The 21,889-nt window shown below is 42.8% G+C and overlaps 1 protein-coding gene across 11 annotated transcripts in view; it reads right to left on the bottom strand.

Annotated features, from left to right (window-relative positions):
- Positions 1-21,889, bottom strand: part of LOC101477666 (dedicator of cytokinesis protein 3) — a 239,469-nt gene that overhangs the window by 14,868 nt on the left and 202,712 nt on the right. For 6 of the 11 annotated variants that reach the window (XM_076884362.1, XM_076884365.1, XM_076884361.1 and 3 more), the window contains 26 exons: positions 20,380-20,542; positions 19,832-19,938; positions 19,047-19,218; positions 18,517-18,614; positions 17,946-18,029; positions 16,999-17,099; positions 16,356-16,437; positions 13,619-13,789; positions 13,100-13,285; positions 11,778-11,970; positions 10,466-10,593; positions 8,451-8,597; positions 7,105-7,203; positions 6,922-7,016; positions 6,734-6,809; positions 5,954-6,054; positions 4,297-4,355; positions 4,057-4,205; positions 3,880-3,965; positions 3,693-3,719; positions 3,245-3,340; positions 2,744-2,804; positions 1,764-1,857; positions 1,531-1,679; positions 471-557; positions 259-363 (listed from right to left, as the gene is read on the bottom strand). In XM_076884362.1, the coding sequence (XP_076740477.1) occupies positions 259-363; positions 471-557; positions 1,531-1,679; positions 1,764-1,857; positions 2,744-2,804; positions 3,245-3,340; positions 3,693-3,719; positions 3,880-3,965; positions 4,057-4,205; positions 4,297-4,355; positions 5,954-6,054; positions 6,734-6,809; positions 6,922-7,016; positions 7,105-7,203; positions 8,451-8,597; positions 10,466-10,593; positions 11,778-11,970; positions 13,100-13,285; positions 13,619-13,789; positions 16,356-16,437; positions 16,999-17,099; positions 17,946-18,029; positions 18,517-18,614; positions 19,047-19,218; positions 19,832-19,938; positions 20,380-20,542 (2,916 nt within the window). The remainder of the gene's footprint in view (positions 1-258; positions 364-470; positions 558-1,530; positions 1,680-1,763; positions 1,858-2,743; positions 2,805-3,244; positions 3,341-3,692; positions 3,720-3,879; positions 3,966-4,056; positions 4,206-4,296; positions 4,356-5,953; positions 6,055-6,733; positions 6,810-6,921; positions 7,017-7,104; positions 7,204-8,450; positions 8,598-10,465; positions 10,594-11,777; positions 11,971-13,099; positions 13,286-13,618; positions 13,790-16,355; positions 16,438-16,998; positions 17,100-17,945; positions 18,030-18,516; positions 18,615-19,046; positions 19,219-19,831; positions 19,939-20,379; positions 20,543-21,889) is intronic. The other 5 variants (XM_076884369.1, XM_076884367.1, XM_076884364.1 and 2 more) reach the window with 4 other exon arrangements.

Consider the following 21,889-nt stretch of genomic DNA (forward strand, 5'->3'; position numbering starts at 1 on the left):
GGCAGCTCAATTATTAGCTTGACCAAAGTCCTTCTAGAAACAAGTCCATCCACCCTGCAGCCATCGAAATACCCTCAGAGAGTTTGTTCACTTTGCCCCAAAATAAGGTTTTAAAAAGCTTTTTTCCTGGAAGGCGTACGTCTTCTTCTGTGAGAAGTGAAACCATTAGAGCTTTCATTTTCTTTTCTGATGGAAAATTACTCAACTTCAAATAGAGTTAACGTGCATGTGTAAATGCTGCACAGTGACATCACTCACTCTGAGGAAGAAAGGGAACTTCCTGCCGTAGAAGCCGACCCTGAAGAACTCGGGCTCCAGGCGCTGCTGCTCCATGATGTTGTCGTAATAGGCCGCCTCCATTTTCTGCAGGTAAAGGTCGCGGGGGGAAGATTGTGAGATCTAATAATTAATATGTCCTTATCATATTAAAGATCTAAAAGATTCTTGATGTGAGTGTTGTTGGGGCTCACCCGTATCCAGCTGAGACTTTGGTAGTCATACAGGGATTCGTACTGGAAGGCCAGCTCCCTGCACAGAGGAATGCCGTACTCCCAACACTGAGGACACACAAACACACAAAACCATGGAGGCGCTGATGTTTGAAGCAAAACCACAACAACTAACAAACTGCCTTTAACTGCAGCGAGCTGATTGGTTACCAGATAACACTTTACATACTGACCCCGTGCTTAACAGAGAAGACGCAGCAAGTGTCTAATATGAAAGTAGTTGCTGCTGGCACCTTGTAAAACCAAGACTGGCACCCCGGTGTTAGATAAGAGAACATACCTTTATTAGTCCCACAAGGGGAAATTTCATAAGGCTGCTGACCTATTGCACGCAATGGCGGCGCCATCTTACCCTGCGACCATACATACATTACACAAACATCACATGGGGAAGACAGGTCAGAGGTATAACAATGGAAAATGCACCACATGAGGAAAGATAAGGAGAAAAAAAATGTGCACATAGCACATGAAAAAACTCTTAATACACCAAAGAAACACACGACGAACAACAGGGGCGGGTAAAGGGTGAGAGACAGCCAGTGTAGACAGCACAGCCGGGCCTGCGTGCGCTGGTCTCCTTGATCCAGCGTCAGCATCGGCGGGGAATAAGCGTCGAAGGCGTTTGGAGGGGGATGAGTGTATATCTGCATGTGTGTATATGTCTGTGTGTGTGTCCAGAGTTCAGCTGAGACAGTGTCCTTCGCCCTGCCAGGCTAAGCAAACAGTCTTCCAGCCAACCCAGGTGGCCTTGCATAGAATGGGAAGAACAGACTAAACACAGTCGTTATCAGGGTGTTGTTGTTCAGCTCCAGCCTCGAGACCGCAGCTGACGCCGAGAGGGGATCCGCATGAAGTGATGGTGCTTTTTACTTTACTGCGAACAACTCATATGAATTTCAAAGCTGTTCTAACAGTCCGACACTGGTCTCTCAATCTCCCGTTGGAGAGCCGCGAGCTTCTCCATTAATGAAGCAGCTCGTGACCTCTAAAGCCCACGCTGACCGTGTCACGCCCTCACCTTCCCCTTGTTGAAGTAGTGGATGACTTTCCTGCAGAGTCCCTCCTTGCGGTGCCACTCGGTCTGAGAAGGATAATGCAGGAACTCCTTCAGAGGACGCTCGTCCCAGTGCAGCAGCTCCCAGTATAACAGCAGGGTGAACGCGGCCTCTGCAGACAAACAGCCCAGAGAGCGTCAGCCTGGTGTTTGTCACACGTTCTGCTCGTGTCCACGAGTGACTGATTCTGCTGTACCTGTGTAGTTCTCCGCCTGCAGATGCATGTCACACAGTTTGTGGATGTAGCGGATGTACATCTCCTCCTTGTTGATCTCTGACTTGTAGAAGTTCTGAGAAGAAACAAAACAGACAATTAATGCACTTCCTGTGTTTATGCACTGATTTAAACCTGGGATGCCAAACGCTGCAAATACCCACTCGATAGGTGTGGAAATTTCTTAAAGAAGGGCAGAACTTAACTCAAGGCCAGGGTCTGAATTATCTTCATCATTTTCATGGACCTATTTATGGCATACTGTACCAAACCTATATGTTAGTTTGTTTGTTTGTAAAGGATCAAGTGTAGACCAACTGAATGTGGAAAACATGAGAATTATTCTTGAAGGCTGTTTATTTAGAACTGGACGGTTTAATAAATGTGAAGCAGCTTGGAAAGAAAAGTGTCTGGACTTGTTTAAGTTTTCTTGAAGACGTTTCACCTTCATTCAAGAAGCTTCTTCAGTTCTAAGAACAGCTGGTGCAGAGTCCCAGATTTCAGCCCATGGGGGCGTCTCCAAGAGGGTCAATGGCAGCCATGTTTATGAAGTGACTGTTTCCAATGCAGAGGTCTGATCCTGGCACAAATAGGAGAGCTGTCCATCTGCACATAAAGGTCAAAGGTCACTCTCTCGAGGATGCCAATGTTCACATTCTGGACAGAGAGGACAGATGGTTTGAAAGAGGAGTGATCCTCGTGTAGAGGATCAATAGGGGGTCCATGACCCTCTTGGGGGGTCACTCCCATAGGCCTTAAATCTAGGTCTCGACAAGTTGCTCTTAGAACTGAAAAAGCTTCTCGAATGAAACGTCTTCAAGTAACTTGAAGAAGTGCAGACGCTTTTCTTTCCAAGCTCCTTAGACTACGATGACCTGGATGACTGAGAAGCTTCACAGACAATAAATGTGAACACTTTCTGAACTCAGTATTTTAGTGATGTCGCTGATTTAAAGTCTTACCAGGAGGTTAACTGTGCAGCCAATCTTCTTGTTTTCGGTTTCATCTCCCTTCATACAGTCCCTGAAAAAATGAAACCAAGTTTATAAAATTTCAAACTTAAACCTTCCACACTTACTTATGAACCTCCGCTTTTATTAACTTGGGTGGGTGTTCTCATTTAGCCCAAGCTCCAAGACACTTTTTCCTATGATAGACGTCACAAGATGCCCAACAAGTTTGCAAACAACAAGAAGACTGTTTTTGAAGACGGATATAAATATAGATACTGCAGGTAAAGGAGGGTTACTGCAGGGAACGTGACTAAGTGCTGGTATTCTACAGACAAAGACTTTTATATGATGGCCCCGTATATGACCTGGGTCTCACAGTGTTTAAAGTTTCTTTGCTCAGTTTAAAGACATTTCAAAGGCACAACAACAAAACCAAACTTTCTATGACTTATGGAGCATAAAGTACCACAGAATCATTTATGTCCTATGAATACAAAGGCTTTACTGTACCGGTAGTCGAGCAGCCGCTCCATCAGTCGTGTGACAGAGGTAACGAAGGAGATGCCCGTCTCTCTCCACGTCTCCTGCTCGATCTTCTCCAGCAGGCTGCAAGAAGCATGCAACAAATTACACACTGGAAACAGTTTAAACTGTGGGGACAAACCCACCACGTGCCTCTGGACATACTGTGTGTAAGCACATGTGAAAGTGTGTCGACAATGTTCTACTTTAAAAAGGACGTCAAAAAAGTTCAACAAGAGCAATAAATGAAGCCAAATCTGATGTTTCGTGTTTTAGTGTAACGTTTTTGTCCTGTGTTGTGAGCCATGACTTCTCCATCAGGGAGTTAACAAAGGCTTCACTGAAGGGCCGACAGACTCACAACAATGTCAGGTTAGCAGATAAGAACAGTCAATGTTAGCAGCGTATATCTGCCCATGTGCAGGGAGTGTCATACCTGGGGTAAGGCCCAAACAGCTGGGTTCTAGTCCCGCAGCAGACAAAGCAAACACACAAAGAGAGTGTTAGAGCAGAAAACTGAGAGTTAATTTCTGTTATCAAAGAGAGAAAAGAGCAGCAGGGCAGAGGGATTCGCTCCAGGTTAAAAACAGAAACACGGGGATGTCAAAGTCTGCGTTCCTCACAGCAAACCGAAGAGCTCCCTGTAGTTCTCGTCTCCTTTCCCCTCCGACACCAAACTGTCCAGCTTGTCAATCAGCTCAGCCTCCACCTGCACACACGTACACAAACGCTCTGACTTCCTCTGGTTTTCTATGAACGACCTGAACAGCCTCTGCACAGCTGAGCGTGTGCTCCTGTACCTGTTTGAAGTTCCCGTTCTTGCGCTGCTCCCAGTCCATCATGTCGTGGAAAATCGGGATCATGATGTTTCGCACCTCCACCTGCGGGACCAGCGTCACTCCCAGGAACGGACCAATCATCCCGGGAATGAAGTGGATCTTATTCTCACCTGAAACACGTTTCAAACATGGATCCAAAACCATTTAAACAGTCAAACTTAAGTCGGACACAACAGTTTAAACCCGACGAGAGGATCGTACCCAGATTCTGCCACATGCTGAAAAGCTCGTAGGTCATCATCACTCTCATGTCACCGTATCTGCAAACAGATCAGATCTTCAGTCACTTTACTTATTGGATCAAACAGTCTCTGTATTACTGACTCTGGCTCAGTAACAGCTGTTATATTTGTTTGAAGTTATAAATCTAATTTTATCGTTTAAATTAGTTTTCCGATGACTCAAGCTGTTCACTTTCTGACCACACTGAAACAATTTAACAGCAAAAATACACATTTAAAAAGAAACAGAGTAAAATTTTAATCTCGACTCCCTCATTTCTTAATATGCATCAGCCTAGTTTTGCTCTAATTCTGACAATTCTTGGAAAGTGAAAATGAAAAGTGGAGGAACTTCCAGAGCCCGAGGAGACGCTGCGGTTCCTGGAAATATTTTGTGGAAAGAGCTAATGGAGAAGGGAAATAAGCTCTTCCTGGATTAAATGTTTTTCTGCAGGAATGATAAAGTAAGTTGGCATGTTTGGATGCTTCAAAGAAGAAAACTGGCTCTCAGCATTTTCCCAGCAGTTAACATCCAACATCTGTATGAATGTGTGTGTTGCCACGTACAGAATAGAAAAGATGTTTGGAGGACAGTGCAAAATCTCCAACAGAGGAAAATCTCATCGTAGCACATCGTTCAGATTGTTGTCAGACTTCAGGCACTGTGGATTATGGTATTACCATCCTGCTCTGCTAACATCAGGAAAGGTTTCACCATAAGATAAAAGTGATGAAAAGAACGATTTATAATCACCTTCCCTTTAAAGTCGCCTACAACACCTGACTGTAAGCCACACTGTGGACCTAATAGAAGAACATCCACGGTGTGGTGCATTTTAATGACAATGACATCAGTGAAACAAACAGCACCGTGGGGCAGCTGTTGTTGTGATTGTGTGCTATATAAATAAAATTGAACTGAATTGAAGTTAGAGGTCCTCGCTGGTTTGGTCATGATAACAAACAAGCGTCTGCTGCCACAGCTCAGCTTCATCTGATGTTTCACTTCGATCGTCCACAAAAACCCAGCAAATAACCAACTTAGTCTCCTTCAAGCCTGCATGTGCAGCACTTACCTTTGCAGCGTAGTGTCTGTCCATGCAGCCACCCACTGATGACAGTGATCTAACCCTCACATATTCATCAATGTGAAACACGGCGATGTGGACCCAAACCAACACAACAGGCACTACTGTTTTTTCCTTTAATCTGTCAATCTTTAATTAATGGGAACATAGCAGGAAGTGTCAAGTTTACAGTTATTACAGTGAATTTAAAAAAGGAAAACTGGGTATTTATATTTATTTTGGTTCACTGACATAAACACAAAAACTGAATGAATGAACTGAAAGAATTTTGTTTTCTTACAAAAGCAAAAGAACATAAAAAAAACAAGAAAATATCTTTTACCCTTCAGTCAAAGGTCAGATTTGTCATTACATCCTGTCTGATGGAGCAGCTGTTACTGTTTTATTTTTTCTTATCTGTGTTTTTCTTCTCTTTGTGTGTGTGTGTGTGTGTGTGTGTGTGTGTGTGTGTGTGTGTGTGTGAGAGTGTGTGTGTGTGTGTGTGTGTGTGAGAGTGTGTGTGTGTGTGTGTGAGAGAGTGAGTGAGTGTGAGTGTGTGTGTCCCCTTACTTGTCTAAGACCTTCTTCCTCTTAGCAGGACTCAAATTTTCCAACTGTAAACTGGGCTGGTTGATGTAGAGCACCGCCAGGCTGAAGTAGGAATTCCACACCTGCACACACACACACACACACACACACACACACTGCTAACGCCACGTTTTCTTTCTTTGCAAACGGCCCTTTGGTCGCAGCTTGCACAGTGATGCAGCCCTCACTCTCACTCTTTGCACTCGTCAGTTTTCACATAATGAAGTTATGAAGTTGACATTTTACAAAACTTCAGCCTCACGTCTGTTTCAGTAAATCAGCGGCTTCAGTTCAGTCTAACAGTGTTTCAGCTTTGTTTCATGAAACCACAAAATAGTGACGATATAAAAGAAATAATCTGAATAATATTCATGATTTCGAAAAACAACATTAGTGTTAGTAGTGAGGAGACTCAGAGAGGGGAGGACGGCAGCTTTGTCAGACGCTTGGTTGGGTTTTGTTACACGTGGTCGTTTCCACTGTTATCAGTCACTGTGGTTTGTGCGCACCTGACAGGGTGACGTTAAGTTCAAACTCAAAATTAAAATTTTATTTGTTACACACATAATCATACACCGTACGACATGTAGTGCCCGACCATTAAACTAAGCTACAGAAACTGACAAGATTTATAAAATTTACAGTAAAAAATTTGCAGTTAAATAAAAAAGGGTCTAACAGATGTAAACAATAAATTAAGAATTTAACTAGGAAATAAAGACTAAACTGAGAGTTAAAGGTAAATGATAAAGTAGGAGTTACCTTAAAGTCAAAGTCGGCTTCTGTGAAGTTCTTGTGCAGAGCAGGAGAGAGGTACTGCACTGTGGTCAGGATGATGCTGCACAAACACACACATGCATCGCTTTGATATTTACTCCAATGATCCAGCAGCGATCGGACTCAGTCAACACTCGTGTATTTCCAGCCTGTCGGGTAAGTTGGTGTCTTACTTGCTGGTGAGGAGTCTCATGATGTTCCAGTCTCGGGGGAAAATGCTGAGCTTCATCAGATTTCTAAACACACACATGATCTTCAGCAGAAACTCCTGAGCAGAGGGAAAGAGACGAGAGCGTGGATTAAAGATGAAACCTCTCCCTGTTGTCATGTTTCACAGTGAGTCAGGACTTCCGTACCTTCAGCTCATCTTTGCTCTGAAAGTTTTCCATCAGGTGCTGGAAGTGGATATCTGTCATCTGACGGAGAAGCGACAGGAGGCAGGACACGTACTCTCCCTGCCAACAGGAAGCAGGGCACAGTCATGTAAGTGCATGGAAACACAAAGGAGTCAACAGTGAGGTGATGCACCAGGATGAGTCGGGCTCTTTCCCAAACTGACCCCTCTTTATCAGCCTCTCTGCTGGCACCACTTTATGTTTCAGTAACTTTTTCCAGCCTTCATGTAAAGATAAATCTGCAGCGCCACACGCAAGACACGAGGAAATACGAGTTCACTCCACTTTTTTCTAAAGGGCGCTAAATAATTCTCACTCACGCAAACTTCATCAAACCTCTGTGTTGATCTACTGCATTAAAATGCTGAAGTTCAGAGGATGGATTCGTGTTTGAATCTAGTTTTTGTCACCACCTAAAGAAAGATTGTAGTCTGTATTAAAATATGATGAGTGTGAAGTGAGACCCTGCAGGAAACCCGGCGCCTCCATCTGAGAGGAGGAACGACGAAGGAGAACGAAGCAGCTGATCCAAAATAAAAACTCACAAAATCTTTCTGTGTGGCGTCGACACCAATAAGGCATAAAATGAACTGCATTACACCAAAGCATGACATAAACGATAAAGTTGCAAGAACGTTTTTAACATGATGAATTATAATTTCTATAAAAGTTTTAAATACCTATCTACTAAACTTTAACTATCAATTTATCGTTTATAATGACATAAATAGAATATTAACAAAAACAGTTTGTAAACACTTCTTTGGACTCTTTTGTTCTTATTTTTATTCATTGCTTTATTTATTCTTGCTTCCTGGTTAAACAGCAGATGAGCAGACTGAGACTGAGCCAAAGATGAAATGAATGTAAATGAAGGTGAACAGTCAACAAAAATGCATCAAATTTACAAAATACAAATGAACCCAGACGACTCAGATTCACACATCTGTGATTTAACTAAGATATCGTTCTGCACAGTAATACAAATAAAGATGGAAGGTCTTTAACGCATGCACAAAGAGACGTAACAGCAGGATGGGTCAGTGATGATGATGGTGGAGTAGGAGAGGGCAATATTGACAAAACCAACAGTTTTCATTTTTATTTTAACACTTTTTGCTTCTCTCAAATCTCCCGTCTTTTATTTTGTTGCCATCATGTAACTGTACGACAGTATAAAGGGACAACAAAGCTAAAACATGAATATAATATTGCCCTGCCCTACAGCAGACAGACAGTCAGACGGATGCAGGGTGGATGAGGGGCCGGGAGGTGACGTAGTAGTAGTCGTATTGTTAGTTACTAACAGCGATCTCAGCGGTGCACTGCGGACAGCGTTGACCCCTTACCGCCTCCTGCGATTGGCTCTTGCTCATGATTGACAGCAGGGTTTGCAGGAGGACGTCCAACAGGGACTCCACCATCATCTCCACCTCCTCCTGCACCGACGTGTCCTGGAAGAAGAGACGAAGGAAAGGAGACATAAAGAAAAGGAAACCAGAGCAGAGAAATAAGGACAGCTGCTCTCTGTGCGTTTCATGTACTTTTATATGGGTTAGTGTCCAATAATGAATTTTGAAGGTTTTAGGAGCTTTGCTGCAGCTGTGTCTCACACATTCCTGCTCCTGAGAGGACAAACCTGACTGAAGGCTCACTGCAACACTAAACATTCACAGTACGTAATGGAAATAAACACTGGTTTCTCACTGGTGCTCACGAATTTCAGTTTCAGTTCAGATCAGATGAAAGTGTCCAAATACTTCAGAGACTTCAGCACCAAAAGCAACGCCTCAGAAGAGAAGAGCGTCATCACTGAACATCACTCATTTCATGAGCCGTTAATATGTTTTAACCTGACAGCGGTTTGTTTGGCCTGCAGGGGAACTTTGAACGTTTCACTACTTTGATAACAAAGTTCCTGTTAGAGTTGGCAGTTTTTGTCCTCCTGTGAAACTTTTTATCATGTAAACATTTAATAAATGAAGTGCTGGTTTTATTCCAACTTACTTGGTTACGTCTCCATTACTGCATTTGTTCTGCATTTTCTTTCTGATGATCTTTTATTAATTATACTTCAGCCACAGATGATAATTAGGAGTTAAAGTAAATCATCGTCGCAGCACAGGGACACGGCAGCGTGAGCAACTTTACCTGATAAAACTTCTGAAAGATGAACTACATTCAACATTTTCTTAAGCATCATCTTTGGTGACTGCACCCCCACGCACCCCTGCAACAGCTCAAGATATCTCCCCAGAGCCAGAGCAGTTATAAAGCACCACCTCCACCCTAACCACCACCCTTCAACATCCTGCCCTCTGGAAAAAGGTTCAGATCCATCAGGTGCAAAACAAACAGACTAAAGATCAGCTTCTTCCTGTGAGCTGTCAGAACTCTTAATGCAAACTAAGAGTGTGCACAGACGTCTCCAACACATCCACCCTGACGCTGCTATTGATCATCCATGTGCAATATCTCAGTCTTTCCATGTTCTGTGCAACATTTCTTTGGCGCATGTGTAATATTTAGGTCTCAGTGGAATTATCATCTCCACCCTAAATGATCATAGCCCCTCCACCCTTATTTATTTATGTATTATATTATATAACTGCCCTTGTATACAGCCCCACAATGTTTCTGTTTCAGTGTTTCTATGCATACAGCATGTATGTAGTTCACTCACATATATATTGCTTTTTCTTCCCTCGTTGCATAGTGTTTTCTCTTCTTTACTTTTGCACATTTGTGCTCCAGCTACCCAACTTCGCTGTGCAAGAAACTGCACAATGACAATAAAACTCTAAGCATTGAAGTTCTGTTCGTTCAGTTCACATGAAACAGCAAGTCTGAAGTATTTACGGTGGGCTTCCTGTTCATGTTCTAACCACAGCAGCGCCACATCAACAAAGACCACCATCACACAACTGCAGCCACAGTCTGAACATCATGTTTGTCTCTGTATGATTTCTCCTTCAAATCCTTCCTTAGCCTCATGATGTTTCTTATTCAGGTCAATGAAAAGTCATTATGAAAACACACAGAAGGTGCTTATTGATTTGTTGAATATGCAGCTGTAAACATGGATTTACTTTTCTTGCAAAGGCACGGACATTTGGTGGAGCAGAGGCTCATGGGAAAACAAAGGACCCATCTGGTTCACCTTCAACAAAGCCAGGACTGGCCTCAGCTGGGAATGACTTCTTTCTTCTAGCTTCTGGGGTGAGTGCCCTTTCAAACCCCACAATGACACTCAGATTTAAATGCAGCGGTGTTTCGAGCGTGTGTGTGTGTGTGTGTGTGCATGTGTGTGTGTGCGTGTTACCAGCGAGCTGGTCTTGATGATAGAGAATATAGAGCTGAGTATTCCAGAGCAGATGAGAAGCTCTTTCTGTTGCCTCAAGTGCAGGTGGATGTGATGGAGGACCACAGGAAGTAGGATCCTCCGAGACTCTGAGGGAACACAAAACAGACACACAAGTTTACTTCAGTTCAGGTTTATTTGAGAAGGACCACGCACACGTTACATTATGGCGGTTAGGGTGTCTGTGGATCGTAACCCAACAACATCGCTGCTGTTCACTGGAACAGCAGCGATGCTGCTCAGAGGGAGTCGGCCTCCTGCTCCTCTGGTCTGGTTCATGTCCTGAAACAAATCCATCTGAAAACTGTGCAGCTCTTCAAGCTTTTGTAGCTACAGGTTAAAGGTTACTGTCAAGTTAGTGCCATGAAACAGATTTTAGAAACATTTAAAGTCAGTGGGGAGAAAAAAAACAGGGAGGCAATGACAGGTTAACTACACACAAACACCAGAGACAACGCCGACATAACAAAGTCACTTATTATCTGCATTTGAACGGCTTCGTGGCCGATTACACAGCAGAAATGTTGTTTAGCAACGTTAGCAGACGTGCCGTGCGGAGGTCCTCCCCCAGGAGGGTTCGAACAAAGTTTCACCAGAAAGAATTTTGATGTGTCAGTTTGAGACTATTCAGCATCAGCTGGTGGTACTGAAACTGTCAGGCATTAATTTTGTCTCACCTTCACATTAACACATTCAGTTCTGAGTCATATAGACTCTTTTGCATTTGTGTGGGTTCACGATTTAGAGCGAAACCCAAAATTGAAAATGTCAGGTTGTAACTGTCTCTTCAATTTGGGGACATAACCTCTTTAGATTAGCGTTCCCTGTTCAGAGATGGTAAACGTGCAGCACGTCGCACAGAGCTGTGGTGACAGTAAGGAATCTCCACTATGTAAATGAGCCTTATTAAAAAACGAGGAAAGGTAACGTTACTTTACACTGAGACAAATACACGTGTCTGAACCATACAGCAGTTCCACAACATGTTGGTTATGTAGACGGGTGATTTTAATTTGGCCACAGGTGGATGTGAGAGTTTGTTGTCACTCTGTGTCAGCCCTGTGACCCTCTGTGACTGCTGGGACCCCAAACTATCAGCTGTTAAGAGAATGAACTGATGGACCTCTAGTTGATGATGTATTTGGGTTGCTGCATGTTTGACTCGCTTTTGTTTGTTTTTAAAGTCATTCACAACCTTTATTTTGATTTTAATAGTCCTGTGGCAAAAATCACAGCGCATTACATTAACGCATGAATGAATCCAAACATTTACCTGGGAAAGAGAAGAGCCGGCTGTCCACGGTCCGAGCTATGGACTGCAGCTTGACCACATCCATGGACTGTCCTATGTGCACCGTGGACGGCATGCTGCCCAGGGTGCCGCGCACAAACTCGGCCACCTCTTGCACCGTAAACATCTGCAGCAGCTCATCAAAGATGGCTGGGAACGAGTTCAAAAGTGCAGCCTGAGAATGAAATTAGGGACAGAAGAGGTGTTAATGACAAGAGGGGAGAGGTTCATTTAGGGAGGAGGGCAGCAGGGGGAGTTAGTAAAAAAAAAAGGTTCGAGTGAACGAGAGAGAGAAGGAGTCGGTTATAAGGAACAATCCTGGTTTCAGTGACTGGAGTGTCCACAGGAGAGAGGTGCCAACCCACACAAGGAGTCATAAATCCACACAGGTCAGCAGGTAGACATCTGTTCAGATTCAGCTATTACAGTTTTTACAAAACAGCTCGTACGAAGAGGCACACAGAAGTTATTCCACAGCAGAAAACAAACCAGAGCTGGAAGTGAAAGGTTTGAAAAAAGGAAGACAAAGCACACACACTAGCAAGTCAGGGGTATCAATCATTAATAACATGGTTCAAACAGAGTGAACGGACACAAAGACGGATTTTAGCACAAAGAAGCTGCAGCAGACGTGGCGTTTTGGACAAACAGGTTCATTCTGGTGTGAACTGGACTCAAAGCAGCACAAAACTGAAAGCTGCTGAACTCTGGATGAAAACTTCTTCTCCACTCTTTGTATTTTTACTAACAATATTTCACCTCTTCTAAAAATAAAGATAATCTAAGCCTATGAGGTCCTGGGCAAATACTTCAGTTTTAGTTCCACTTTTTAATGTTTTCTTTAAGAGTTCTTCTGGTGAAAATTGTGAATTTTGGAAAATGTTTAGAGGCCTCATTGAAAAATAGGAAGAAGTACATGAGATTAATTTATTTCAACGAGTTTGTTCTTATTGCGTGAATCAAGGCTGAAAAAGTCCAAATCCTGCAGTACCTGTAAAGGCCACGTGAGCCTGGATCTAAGGACAGCAGAGACGCGTTTACAGCCAAGAAATATTTTTGTCTCTACAGCGAGTGAAGTGAAGAGTTATCAGGATGGATGTCATTAACAAACATGCTCTCAGTCAGAGGACGTGTGTGACCAGCGAGTGCAAGAGGACATCGTGTACTTGTGTGTTATATCAGCCGGGACGTGTGTGCGGAGGACCACAGGTGTGCGTGTGGTTAGAGCTCTCTGAGGTGAAATGGGACTCTGGGCTTCACGGGGTTAAAGGGGTGCTGTGGGTTTCTTCCAGACGTTTACTTACTGACAGCGGAGTCGGCCGCAGAGCGTTGGCGCTCACGGCCTGAGTGCAGTTGGCCTGTCCGCTGCCAGGAACCTGTCCTGGGACAGTGGACTGCAGTTGGCCCGGGGCAGGAGCTAGTGCTAAGGGAGCGGGAAGCCCGGCGCCGGGACCTGGGACTTGATTTGGGCCCGGACAAGGCTGGGGGCCCTGTGGTATTTGGGTGTGGAGGAGACCCAGGAGGAATAATAGGGACCCAATTGAAGGAGCAAAGATTTAGGGGAAATTGAAAGAGAAGATGAGGAAAGGAAACAAGGAAAGATGCGAGGTACAAGTGGAAAAAGGAACAGAAGTGAAATAAAAGTCAGATTAAGGCAACTACAAGAAGATGGGAAGCAGCTAAACTAAAGTGCATTTTACTGTTAGCTGTCTACTGTAAACTATGACGACACAACAGTTTCAACATCAAAATCACAACAATAAACGATTTTTGTCTGCTTCATAAACAAGGAAGAAAAATGTTTTTGTTCCAAGTTTCCTCACCTGAGTGAAGATGAGCGTCTCGGAGTTGCGGCTGTCCAGGCTGAGGACGAAGCGGATCGACTGAAAGAGTTCTTGGACGCTGGTGCGAAACTGCTCCTCCTCCATGCCACACGTGGCCCGAGAGTAAAGGATCCGAGACTGGATGATGAACTTGAACAGATACTCCAAAGCCTGAGAGGACGTGCAAACAAAGAAAAGAGAAGCATGAAATATTCACTCGGGGTTTTTTTTTGTTCTAGGAGAAACACAAACCTCAAATGTTTTAGGAGTACAGTGTTCCCTCGTTTATCACGGATGTTGATAACCTGCGAAAGGTGAAATCTGCGAAGTAGCGAACGTTTTGTTTTTTACAACTATCATAGATGTTTTAAGGCTGTGAAACCGCCTCACTACACACTTTATACACTTTTCTCAGACAGGCATGAACATTTTCACACATTTCTCTCGTTTAAACTCTTAAAGTTCAAACCTTCGTAGAAGAATACGTCCAGTATTATATATATATATGTAATTTAAACTGTTTCCTCTCTGTTTTATATTTGTAGCACTTTGGTCAACATTGTTGGATGTAAAGTGCGTTATAAATAAAGATGCTATGCTATGCTAAAGAAACCAAAGATAAAACCCTGTTTTCAGGTCCAGAACACGGGAACAGAGCAGCTGCCAGAGAATTCAACATTTATCGATCAATGGTACGGACGTAAAGGAAGCAAGAAGAATGAGTTGGGTGAAGTTTGACTTATCTGACTACTTTGTTTCACTTAATGCTCCTTAGAATCCTTTGACGTCGACACTGTTGTGTTTGTTGTCTTGCAAAGATTTATGTAAATTGACAAGCTGAACGCATTCTGTGCAGTACAGGAGACACGGCACGAGATTGATTGAAAATGGTCTACAGCCAATCAGGACGCAGAACGCAATGCGCTGCAAAAACAAAAAACAACGTGAAAATTGCACTAAAAAAATCGGCGAAACATCGAGGCTACGAAAAGTGAACCGCGATGTAGCGAGGGAGCCGTGTACACTTTTTTTAAAGGATGGGTAATTTAAGTTAAATGAAATATTCCCACTTTAAGCTTTAGTTTCTCTTAGTTCGAGCATCAGATTACTTATTTTAAATGAACAGGAGGGTTTCCTCAGAGTTCAGAACAGAGACTAAAACACAAACTTTGACTCACAATCATGTAGCTTGTCCAGGTTTTAATAACATGAACGCCAACGATGCTTTTAGTGACAAATATGACCAAACTGACAAAGACTTAAAAAGACTTCCTGTAAATTTTATTTAACGACATTATTTTCAGTTAGCTTGTTTTTCTAGTTTCCTTTTTTTTATTGCTTCACAACCAGTTTTAGTTTTTAGTTTAGTTCAGTGTATTAATCTCGTTTTTATACTTCCACATTGTGCCATTCTGTGCAAATGCACAGAAGACATAAAACTGTCTGTAAACTCATCACTCTGTCACATGGTTGTGGGGGAACTTCGGCCGCTCATTTAGCTCGTGCTCTTGTTCTTGTGGGTTTGCGAGACTCATTGATGCACAGCTCCACCTCTGTCTGAGCTGTTTGTGCTGATATCCTGTGTTGGTTTTACCCAAACATGGTGCAGTGCAATACGAACACTTTAGTTCACAAATCTTTGTGGTTTGTTCAGATGCAAATCAGAGAAGAGATTTTCTCCTGGCAAACCTTCTGACTGTGCTGTCGTGAACTTTAAAATTTAACATGCTAACCGAGGCTTTCGAGTCTGAGACGGAGCTTTTTGGTGTTTTGCAAACCCTCTGAGGATTGCACGGGTTGAACATGATGATAGTCAAACATGCACATTTGCAGCTGGCAGTAAGGTTGCACGTAAGTTTTTTACAGGACTGCGTGTCCACATTAACCAATGACTGTGTGTCAAAAGCATGTCTGAGTTACAAACTGTGAAATCCCCACTGAGGCTGGTTTGGTGAAACGCGTGGTTATCAGGATGTGAGATCAAATTCTGAAGTCTGAAGACTGCTTACTCAAAATGTTTGCTGGCTTTAAGTCTAGTTTTGTTTTCTTTTTTTCCTTTTCTTTTTGCAAAACCTACCAGCTACAGATAATTAAAAGTGTTCTTTTCATCTGGAGCTTACGCCTTTATCACATCTGCAGGAGACAAGATCCTATTTGTATCTGGACAGAGATCCCAGGATGCACCAGGACAGAAACATCTGCAGCATCTGGGCTGCTCCTTGTTTACAGCAATGGTTAAGAAAGTTAGTGGAAGAATAAAGCAGACAGAAACAGGCTAAAACTCCTTGGACGCAGTTTATAAAAGATAAATCTGGAGACTGCAGCATGTGTCAAAGCTGTCCTCAATAATTCACGCCGTCCACTTTTTACATGACAGTGTGACCCATTTGGGATGGATGCTTGAGTCGGATAAATATTTTAACGTGCTGAGCAGCGTTTGTCTACTAAATGTGGTACGTTCTGCACATCTGTGTGGGATGGTGCATCTATTCCCAGCTCTGCTACGTCACTGATGTAGTTCTGAATGCATGCAGTCATATTTTACCTGAGAAGAACGTCCAGTGGGAGGAATTAAAAAGTTGAAAAGGTGTTTTTTTGTTTAAAAAGCCTTTATGGTGAAGACTGTTATATAAAACTCAGTGAAGAGATGAAAAATGCCAACAGCCCTTCATGTGTTTGATTATTCGGAGTTCAGTGTTCAGGTCAGTGCTCCACCCAGGTGGCACTGAGCTCTTACCCTCATGGCTTCCTGTATGTGGTCCTGCCTCACCACCTCAGCAGAGCGATCCATGTACCACTTCAGACAGCGGATCAGCTCCCTGAAACACATTTAAAAAGCCACACAGGGTTGATTCTCTGCACTGGAAGGAGTGCAAACGTAGCATTACTTTAATAAAGGACCCGTTCAGCCCAGGATGGCTCTGTAAATAAATGCTTAGATTTTCCTTTTGTTGTGATAGTCGCAGCACTCTGCAGGACCAAACATGTACGGAAATACATCACAAAGACCTGAAAAACTAAAATTTGTGCAGTTATAATAACTATATGTGTCTTTTTTTATTTTCTGCCAGTCGACCCGAGATCGAGATCTTTGTTTCATCCTCTATAAAATATTTAGTCAGTGCAAAACTAATTTTCAGACTCTTACTAAAAGCAAAACTTCTCATGTAATATATCTGGATGAGGTCAAAGTTAAATGAGCATGAAAAGCATGCAACCCTACGCCAGTTTTCCATACTGTATTTATCTCTGATGCCCTTGAGCTACCGTGATGAAATAAATCCAGGAGAAGTCAAACTGCAATAAAGGCAAACGACGTGTACACGAATATACAATCACACTTTAATCAATCAGGCTGTTAGTTAGAGAGCAACACTCACTTGTAAGCTAACGCTCCAGCAAAGTGCTTCTGGATGTAAGTGTCCATCACCGGCCTGAAGTGGTAGTATTTACTGTCCCTGAGCAGGTTTATAATGAACACCTGTGAGACAGACAGAGACTGTGATCAGTGAGTGTGATGCTTGAGTGACGCTTAAATGCACAGAAAATGAATCATAATTTACAGTCGCAGTGAAAAAAGTACGGCCTCTTTCAAAGCGAAGGGTTTAGCTATAAAGAGATTTAAAAAGGAAATGGTGCTACTAGCCCTCATGTTTGGAGCAGTTAAATAGAAGCTCAGAGGAACCTGAACACATAGCATTTTATACCATGTCATTACTTATGAAACACAAACTGAGCCACAGTGCAGAGGCAGTGTGTGAAAGTCTATCACACGATGCAGCAATAACTTCATCTCTCTCATCGTCATCGACAGTCTGCTGCTGTGCTTGGGATCATTGTCCTGCTGAAGCTTCTGACTGGACAGAGCTTTTCATACGTTGTTGTTCAGCTCGTATTTACAGATGTGCAGGCACCAGGTTATTGTTTATATTTTAGTGCTTTCTTTGTGATCATGTGATCATGACCCCACAGTATTTTATTTTCCTGTTACAGCGTAACCTTCTTTCATCACCCACCCACATTTTCCAAATTTAACTGTAACTCTTATTCCTGTTGCACAGTCATACTGAAATTAGAGTAAAAAAAATGACAGAATAAAAAGTCTTTCAGCTTTCAGGGTTTAGGGTGTGTCAGAGCTCCTGTTTCCAGTAACTCAGAGGATGACATCAGTGGGACTGAAACTGACAGTTAGCCTCATCTGTATTAGATTGTTTCTTCTGCAAGTCTCTAAATCCTCATTATTAAATTTAATGAAACTCATTATTTGTTACTTTTGTTTGTTTACTTTATTTTCTCCTTCTTCGTGCACTGCCCACGCCACACTCACCAATGACTGAAAAACCAGCGGCCCATATTTGTCTGTGTTGTCATCCAAGATGGAGAACAAGGTGTCCAGAATGTCCTGAAGAAACTGAGACACACACACACACACACACACACACACACACACACACACACACACACACACACACACACACACACACACAATGACATGTCTTCAGTTTAGTAAACAGCTGCTGAAAGTCCTGCTGAGGAAAATGGCTTACATAATGGCGGAAAGAAAATTTCCGTTATTAGTTATTTATGAACACCACATGACAATTTTTAAAGAATCAAACCTTTTCATGGTATCCTCCCAGTTGCTGGTTGTCTACAAGCTAATGTTAATGGGACCACAGGAGTATTACAACACCTGTAGAGCTCTTTTAACACATGCTTTAAAAAATCACCTCAAACCACCTCAGAGATCACCAACAAACACGTCCTGCCCAGCAACATGGCAAATGTCTTACACAGCAAATCTGGCACAGCTACAGAATATTATGATGATCCACGATACAAGTGTTTACACATATTAAACAGAACAATCTCCCCACCTGTTCGACTTCAAACCTCACCTTGACGATCTCTTCTCCACTGACATGCCGAAGCCGTCCAAGGATGTCCATGACCCGGTCGGGATGGGCCTTCCACTTCAGCAGGGCCAAGAGGTCCACTGGAAGACAACAGGAATGTCAAACACCAGGAAAACAACGGAAAAAGGCTCATATTCAGACTTCAGCCTGTGAGCAGCAAAACAGCCGTTTAATATGTACAACGGAGTAAAAACTGTCATAAATGAGGAAGCCACTGTTAGCGCAGCACAACGGCTGAAAGCAGGTGTCTGTATGCCAGAACCATAACAGATAGTGACAGTTTTTCCTCACTTTAATGCTGTCACCTCAAGCTGCTTTATGTCAGGTTACGACTACAATATCAGAAAGAAACGCCAACAATCATACGAGCCCGTATATGCAAACACTTGGTGACAGTGGAATTAAAAACACCTTTTTCTGTGTAACAGTCTGAAATTCTCACGTGTAATCGTGCATATTTAAGCACATTATCCACGAGCGGCTCAAACGCCGGCTGCAGGTCAGCTGCGTACCGTTCTGGGTGAGCTTGGTGGAGGAGAGCTGTGTGGAAATCCAGAAGGTCTCTTTCATGCTGCGCTGGAAAATGAGGCTGGAGGGGATGTTGGGACAGCTGTTGAAGTCCTCCTTACAGCAGGGCAGCCCCAGGTAGAGGGCGTGGTTACTGAAGGTCGTGTTTTCATCACACTGAGGACACGAGACACCGAGAAGGAGGAAAATAAGGAAGGAAAAAGTGATTCAAACAGATCTGTGCACCTCATTGACAAAGTGTAGCTGCAAAACTGAGTCAAAAGCTGCAAACATGAAGCTTGTGTGTGAACACTGTACAGCAGGAGTGTCCAACTCCAGGCCTCGAGGGCCGGCAGGCTTTAGATGTGTCCTTGATCCAGCACAGCTGATTTAAATGGTTAAATTACCTCTTCAACATGTCTTGAAGTTCTCCAGAGGCCTGTTAATGAACTAATCGTCTGATTCAGGTGTGTTGACCTAGGGTGAGATCTAAAACCTGCAGGACACGGCCCTGAGGCCTGGAGTTGGACACTCCTGCTGTACAGTTTTGGTGAGCAACAGTAAAGGTGTTGTGGATATCATGTACAAAGTGTACACAACATTTAAAGTGAACTTTATAGTTATACTGTGAGATTACTGAAGTACAGTTCACATATATACTAACTAAATATTGTCATTTCTGCTGCAATCATCAGCCAACAGAAAGACTCCTCTGCAGAATAAATGACGAACGTGTGATGAAGGCTGATGAGTAGCAGCCAGGAAACAGAAAAGCTCTAGTGTAGCTGACCTTGTAGACATACAGCTCGTGGCTCTCATCAGAGAGAGTAGTTCCATCCTCTCTCATTAGAGGCGTGAAGGCAAAACCAAACAGCTTTTTCTCCCCTTTGTCCTTTGCTGCAGAGAAAATGACGAAGAAGGAACATGTGAGAGGAGAAACGCACCGAGTGTTCGGTCAAAAAGCACCGAGGTTAAATGTCTCTCAGATTATTAGAGATGTATTCAGAAAACCAGTTCATTACTTCACTATTGTAGACAAAGTGATACAGCCTGCATATAAGAAGGTCAAAGAGTAACTTGGTTATGCTTTTAATGTTATATTTAGATATATTTTCTATAAATGTCACCACCTGCTTGAAGCAGCACCTAATCAGTCTGGGAGGATTATAGTGAGCAGCCAGCTGCTGTATCTGCATGCCAAGAAATGCAGATGCACCTGTCACGGTTCTGGGTTTTATTTTTACAATAAGCCTGTGCTTGGATCCTCATTTATTTTCTCCACACGGATCATCCCATTAGCCATGACAGCCCCAGTATTAACACAAGTAACACACTCACTGGAGCAGTGTCTGAACTCGAAGCGCAGGTGGGACCCTCTGAAACGGTCGATGGGAATCGGCAGTTTGATCACCTCGCTCCATCGCGGGCTGTTGTTATGGTAGAGCACAAAGGAGCGGTGCTCTGGCACGTTGGGCTCACCTGAACCCAGACTGATGCAGTCCTACGGAGCATGTGCAGAAGCAGACAAACAACGAGATCAGTGACACTGCAGTTACAGAAATATGTACCAAGAGAAGAAGAAGAGTTACCCAGTGAGAAAAAAGCAAAAAATACCTTAATCCACTCAAATACAGAAAGTATGTGTGGATAAAACTCACACACAATCCTTTACTAAGCACATACACTGTTTGGTTGTGCTGTGAGTCATTCAGCATTTCTTTTGTACATGTTGAAAAGAGCAGTGTCTTCTCTCACCTCTAACTGTGGTGACATACTCTGAAAATTTGAAAAAGGCCAGTTGTGGGCAGCAGCGATGGGCAGTAACGTGTTACTTATAACGCGTTACTGTAATCTGATTACTTTTTTTCAAGTAACGAGTAAAGTAAGGGATTACTATTGCAAAAACGGTAATTAGATTACCGTTACTTTCCCGTAGGAACGCTGCGTTACTGCGTTACTAAAACCGTGATTTTTTTGCGAGAGTGTCTCACGACAGTGTCTCACGACAATGACGTAAGCGAGTGCGACGTTAGTGACAACAGCTGTGTGCAGATCAACAGTGGATCACATATCGATTGTGGGAGAGAGTGTGAGCGTGCAGCGTTTAAAGCGTGGAAGTACTGACCTTACTTTGAGTTTGATTCCATAAAAAGTGACAAAAACATTAGTGTCCGCTGTGCGTGGGAAGAAAACTTCTTTTTACAGCGAAAAAACCCCTAAACTTCCAACAAGCACCGAGTAGCTACGACGTAATGGGAAACTCACAGAGAAACTCGCGGATTCTTCCACTGACCGCGGCACACCTGCACCAAGGGTAAACCTCCGCCTGCCCCACTCCTGCTTTACAGGTGAAAATAGAGCAACAGGACCGCTGAGTCTTTGACTTTATTTATTTTCTGCTGTGTTTTACTTGCATCTATTTGAAAGACTGAGTGTAAACACAAAAAATATTTTATTTTATGAGCTGGAATGTGCAGAAAATAGGTTTAAATGTTAAACTAATTTATTCAAGTCAGAGAATGTTGCATATAATTAAATGTTTGCTTGATGCATAAAGTTAAAAGATTAAAAAAAAAGTTTTAAAAAGAGACTTTTCCATTTGATTACATTTTGTATGATGGATTATGCAGAAAAAGTAGAATTGGGCTGAAAGATCTATCACTTTATCACCTCTTCAGGTTGTAAATTGTGTTTTTAAAAAGTAACTAATTACTTTTGAAAATAAGTAATCAGTAAAGTAACAGGATTACTTTTTTGGGGAAGTAATCAGTAATTAGTTACTGATTACTTTTTTCAAGTAACTTGACCAACACTGGTGGGCAGCAACTAACTTAAAATGTTTATTGTC

The sequence above is a fragment of the Maylandia zebra genome, linkage group LG5 (assembly GCF_041146795.1).
Source record: "Maylandia zebra isolate NMK-2024a linkage group LG5, Mzebra_GT3a, whole genome shotgun sequence".
Lineage (NCBI taxonomy): Eukaryota > Metazoa > Chordata > Actinopteri > Cichliformes > Cichlidae > Maylandia > Maylandia zebra.